The sequence below is a fragment of the Cryptotermes secundus genome, unplaced genomic scaffold (assembly GCF_002891405.2).
Source record: "Cryptotermes secundus unplaced genomic scaffold, Csec_1.0 scaffold123, whole genome shotgun sequence".
Lineage (NCBI taxonomy): Eukaryota > Metazoa > Arthropoda > Insecta > Blattodea > Kalotermitidae > Cryptotermes > Cryptotermes secundus.
This window is the reverse complement of record NW_019736394.1, coordinates 452,279-458,278: the sequence shown is the minus strand read 5'-3', so window position 1 is coordinate 458,278 and position 6,000 is coordinate 452,279. Positions and strand designations below refer to the sequence as shown.

The 6,000-nt window shown below is 34.4% G+C and overlaps 1 protein-coding gene across 2 annotated transcripts in view; it reads right to left on the bottom strand.

The window, feature by feature from the left end:
• Positions 1 to 6,000, bottom strand: part of LOC111869798 (putative sodium-dependent multivitamin transporter) — a 57,594-nt gene that overhangs the window by 4,772 nt on the left and 46,822 nt on the right. For both annotated transcript variants that reach the window (XM_033753561.1, XM_023861570.2), the window contains 2 exons: positions 5,424 to 5,574; positions 893 to 1,039 (listed from right to left, as the gene is read on the bottom strand). In XM_033753561.1, coding sequence (XP_033609452.1) covers positions 893 to 1,039; positions 5,424 to 5,574 — 298 coding nt within the window. The remainder of the gene's footprint in view (positions 1 to 892; positions 1,040 to 5,423; positions 5,575 to 6,000) is intronic.

The following is a 6,000-nucleotide window of genomic DNA, read 5'->3' as shown; positions in this document are numbered from 1 at the left end:
AACTTTCTTCATTGTCATTGCCGTGAAAACCTCAAAACTTACATACAATTTACTTGTTTATGCAGTATGTTTAAGCTGAATATTAGTCTGGAATAAGTTTCCTACATAGAACTCTGAAGCAGAATGCTTATTTCTGCTTCATTAGAACTCATGTGTTGGAATGAAAGCAAATAGATTTCCCATTGCCTATGAAGTGGTTCAAATACAGTGATGATCACACCTGACACTACTTCTTCATACTGTTCCAACTTCTACATACTGTAGACACTTATGGACTTTCATTTCAAAATACCTTCACAGTATTCTGTAACACATCTGACACTGATGCGCATAACAAGTTACTTTCCCTTCCTTGTTATTTATATTATATGTATTTTCTCAGCTCTCCACTTCTCTAATTATTGTCTCTATACCCTATTAATGGAATTTTCATTTTTATACAATTCAATTTTGTTTAATGAAAAACTTTCAAAGAATTCATTCCATAAATGATATATACTCCGTCTCAAGTGCAAACAATATATTCTGTGTCTTTGATCTTGCTCCCTACACTACATGTTTCGGCCTCAGACAGCCATCATCAGGTGTATAACACTCACGTCGCTGTCACACTGCACCCATTTCAAAATTTAACATCTAAAACACTCTCCCTGTCATTATCAACTTCTACTTCGTTGATAGCTGTCCACCCGTAGATTACTTCACACTCATTAATTTTGACTTTATTGTAATAGCACCATAATAAAATCTTTAGTTCTATTTATCGTATGGAGTGCAACAGGATGCTTAAATATAATATTGTAAATTCATTCCACTTATTAAACTATAAATTACCACATTAATGAATTCACATCACAGGTGGCCAATATTCTTGTACCATTCCAGCTCTCACCTTGAGGTAATCTTCTATTGTGACAGCCGCAAGAGAGTTGACGGCTGATGATACTGTACTTAAGGATCCACTGAATATACCAGCAACAAACAACCCTGCAAGGCCTGGCATGTTTTTCAAACTATCTACTACGTACAGAGGCATCAACTGGAAAAAACAGATTGTCTGTTAAATTTCAGATTAGTTCACTTCACATCAGAGTTAGTGAAGGTGCAAGCTAGAATATGACACTCTCTAAATCATTAATGTGGTCATCCATCACTTTCTCATTTGGTGTCATGTGAACTCAGTGGCTGACAAACTGACATTAAACAAGTGAATATAAAAAAACTGAAATAATTACCAGTTAATAATTCTCTCTTAACATTGCGGTAACAATTATAAATGGCAGAAAATATGGTTAATTGGTGGAATTCAGTCAATGCAACTGCTCTGCTTAATCATAACTGTCAGCAGAGGAAAAAANACCCCGCAACTGTGATAAGTAATTGTAGCCGTTAGTTGTAGATTGTTAAATAAACCAATTAACCATCTCTACGGCGTCTTCAGTAACGAGGAAACACGTTACAATATGATACCACGCATGATAAAATATTTATTGCCATTATCTTAAGTATTTTTACTATTTAATTAGATAAATTCAAAAATAGTATTTATGCTCTTATGTAAAATTATATTTTAATTTGATATGTATTTAAATATTTTCATAGTTTATATATTTATACGCAGTTAGTCCTTTATAAGTCCAGATGGGAGGAAGCTACATTTAATTATTATTAAGAATAAAATACTTTGACACTATTTGCATCTATCTGGAACACAATTACTGACTGTTTTGTAATCTTCACATATGATTATTCAGAATATCACTGTTGATTGTTCAATATATAAATTAGGAAAAATATACATAGTACAAACATTTTTGTTAATGTAGTATCCTAACTATAGGTTGGCAACTGTACCTAGGTCACCGTGGCCAAGTTTGCTTTCATCATGTAATTCAATGTGGACGGAGCATGAAATAAAATGGTCATAAGAGACTAGAACAAGACATAATGCCTTTAGTTATTTAACCTTTCAGTTCCCATATGGATAAGGAGTGAAAAATAGAGCATGTCTCATTTTGGTCCGTCACACTATTAATTACAGAGTAGATAATGAAAAGTTCAATCCAGTGTGACATACGAGTTTACAACACTTCAGTCCACATTCACCTTACATGTTTTGATTCAAAAGAATCATCTTCTGAGGTGCACCACTACGATAAGGAAACACTGTCACATAAGATATTTTAACAATATGCACTTTAGATATGACTAATGCTCTCTATATAAATTTTGTTATCATGGTTGGTTTTGATGTTTGTCTTAGGCACTCACAATGGCGCTTCTTGAAGTGTAGATTTACTGGTTATTCTGACTGGGGTTTTTCCACTGCACGCAATATTGTGTTCACTTTTCCATACAGTAGACTCCCAATATATTGTAGTTCACGTCTTTCACAAACGACACAGCACGCACGTGAACTACACTACTAATAATAAGAACATAAAATCAAGAGAAATAAACGATGTCTCCCACCATCAGGAGGAAAACAACATGACCCAATGTCGGCTCAAGATATTTTAACATAATAACTAATTTTTTACATGGAAATTTTAATACAATTTTAAATATATTGGGAGTCTACTGTACGGAAAAGCAAACACAATATTGTGTGCAGTGGAAAAACCCCAGTCAGAATAACCAGTAAATCTACACTTCAAGAAGTGCCATTGTGAGTGCGTAAGACAAACGTCAAAATCAACCGTGATAACAAAATTTATATAGAGAGCATTAGTCATATCTAAAGTGCATATTGTTAAAATATCTTATGTGACAGTGTTTCCTTATCGTAGTTGTGTGCCTCTGAAGATGATTCTTTTGAATCGAAACATGTAAGGTGAATGAGGACTGAAGTGTTTTAAACTCGTATGTCACACTGGACTGAACTTTTCATTACCTACTCTGTAAAAATAGAGCAGTTTAATTATCTCCAAAAAATGGAAAGAGTTATAAAAAATATAGTGAATATAAAATGTGTATTTCAACATTTTTCAAAACATGTTTAACTTTGATCAAGATTTATGATTGAGATATGCATAGTACCATAAGTTTACATGAATGTAAAGTTTCCATTCTTTTGGTCTGATTTAGCTACAGTTGGAATATGTTGAGAAATTTTAGTAAAAATCTCCAACATCAAATATCCTGAAAATATGCCTAGCAGTTCTTGGTTTGTTTCATGCATGCAGACAGAAAAATACCAGATCAATAGGTAATTTTAAGAGGCACTCCACAGGGTTGAAATAATGCCTAGAACTAAACTAAGGTAAACTATATTCTGGTCCAGATGTGAGGAATGGAGTGTCATGACTCGGTTTCTCAAATTATGTAACTACATTTCCTCTATACCAGATGTGAAAGTTTTAGTGACATGACTCAATTTTATGAACCAGACAGTAATAATTCCTCTACATGACATGCAAATTTAAAGATGCCATGACTTGGTCTCATGAATTAGGATACATCATTTCCTGTACGCCAGATCATGCCATCATCATTACAATGCCATGATTTTTTCCTTCAGTTTCCTTCATTGGCCCTGCACTAATATGTATTAAGGTTGCAGTGTCATGATTCATTCTTGAATAAGGTGTCATCTCTTCTGCACCAGATATGAAGGTTATACTGTTATGACTCAAGTTTTGTTTTTTAGGTGGGAAGATTTAAACCCCAGACCCTAACACAGTGTGAGAGGAGTTTCCAGTGGACATTTAAATTCAGATATGCAAAATAACACTGGCTCCTGAACTAGTTAATAGCTACTATCTCCTCACAATGAGAATAAAATTTAAGAATTTTTTAAGAATATGAGAAAACACTCCACTTAAAATATCTTCAATATTTGCAGTGACAAAAGTTAACTAGCTGACAAAATGTCTATGACATTTGAAAAGTCACTTGCTCCAAGAAAAATTGATAAATCTTCTTGATACATAAAAAAATAGCTTAAGCTTTTATCTCAGAGCATATTCAAGCAGAATTCATGTGGTTAAAGTACTATGTTTTTTAACATTATCCATTGTCTTGTCTTTATTTAAAAAACATCCTGTTTATTTTTCAAAACACAAGGTTTCAGAGACTGGATTCTGTCTCCATTTTCAGGTAAAACCTAGCTAGTCCCTATCTCCAGAGATAGGGACTAGCTCTATCAATTGGGCCCAACTGAGTAGGTTTTATCTGAAGATGGATACAGAATCCAGTCTCTGAAACGTTGTGTTTTGAAAAATAAACAGGGCGGGTTTTAAATAAAGACAAGACGATGGACAATGACAAAAAAAAAATATTTGTACAAATGTACCATTGTCACAAACTTTTAGATCTTGTGGTTCAAGTTCTACTCATGAGATAGAATCATAAAGAATGAGCAGTATCTACATGCAGTGCACAGCACACCACAGGAGCAGATAGCAACTGAGTAGCATTCAGTGCGTGGAACTCTACCCTAACGGCTAAGTGCCGATGTGAAAGTTTTCCTACCTAAAACGTAACCTTACTCTTTATTACATTGAACGAGATCACTTTAGGACTCTCCAAAGGAACACTGGAGTGAGACAGTAATACAGCCATAGTTCAGTTTCTTGCATTAAGCACTGTCACTCTCTGCACTAAATATGAAGTTTAGGCTGCCATGACTCACTTTCTTGAAGGAGGTAGTGTCACTTTTCAGGATCAGATGTGAATGTTTCAAGTACTATGAGTTTTTTTGAATGATTCAGTCTTATTTTCTAAACACCTGATGCAAAAGTTACAGTATCATTGACCAGTTTCATAAATTGAGCATTTCCTCTACACGACAGAAAGTTTATACTGCCATGATTAAATTCCTTGAATTAATGGTAGGCAAAGAGATCTCCTCTGCACAAGACAGAAAGTTTATAGTGCCATGATTAAATTCCTTGAATTAATGGTAGGCAAAGACATCTCCTCTGCACAAGACAGAAAGTTTATACTACCATGATTAAATTCCTTGAATTAATGTTAGGCAAAGACATCTCCTCTGCAAAAGATGTCTGTCTGTTCATGTTCTATTTCAAATCTACGTGCAATTCATCACATACTTTTTCAATAATGTTTCAATTTCATCTTCAATAACCATCTAATTAATGAGTGTAGTCTGCACAAATTTCTGGAAGGAGCAAAGCAAGTTTTGCTTGACACCTCATTCCTGTTAGCTATTTGCTTGGCTTTGACTTTGACTCTGACAATGGACACAGTATTGTCACGTGTTGGGTATGACCCTTTAAATCATCCATGAGCTTCTGTTTGAACTACATGGCATTATATCCCTGAAGACAATGCTCTTCACAATCAGTGTGAGAACCTTATATCCACTATAACTGTACTGGGAATGAAGAATATGATTAATCTAAGGTTCATGATCATACACATTTTAAAATTACATGTCAGTACTAAAATGGGTTTCATACCTGGTCATATGCAGATATACGTCCAGCTTTTAATGGATCACAGCCATAGTATTTGGAATAAATAGCAAGCCCTGAGAAAGAGGTGCTGAGGCTGAGCAGAGATAGAACGGGCCAGCTGATCCACAGGGCTTGCTGTGATTTCTTCAAGTCCCTGTTTCAAAGGAGCAAGGGTAAATATGTCATAATTCTTGGCTAAAATGAAGATTAGATTCTTTTTCAGTGCCAAATTTGTACCCCTTCATCATGCTCTTTAATTATTCTAAAACCTAAAAGAAATAAAGTAATTGGAAAATGGTGGATGTTACATAATGGGAATTTTATTACTTATACAACTGACCTGATATTCATAGGACATTGAAAGAAAAGAGATTATGATGGGAATGGCATGTAGCATAGATAAAAAATATAAGAAAATCTACAAAATCTGAATATGGAAACTTCTTGAAAAATAGCCACCAGCAATAACAAAAACGTGAGGAATTTTGAGAAATATGTTATGAGGATGTGAACTGGTTTGGACTGATTTAGTGTCATGCTGAGTTGGTGGGCTTCAGTGCTGCTGAATCTTTGGATTCTG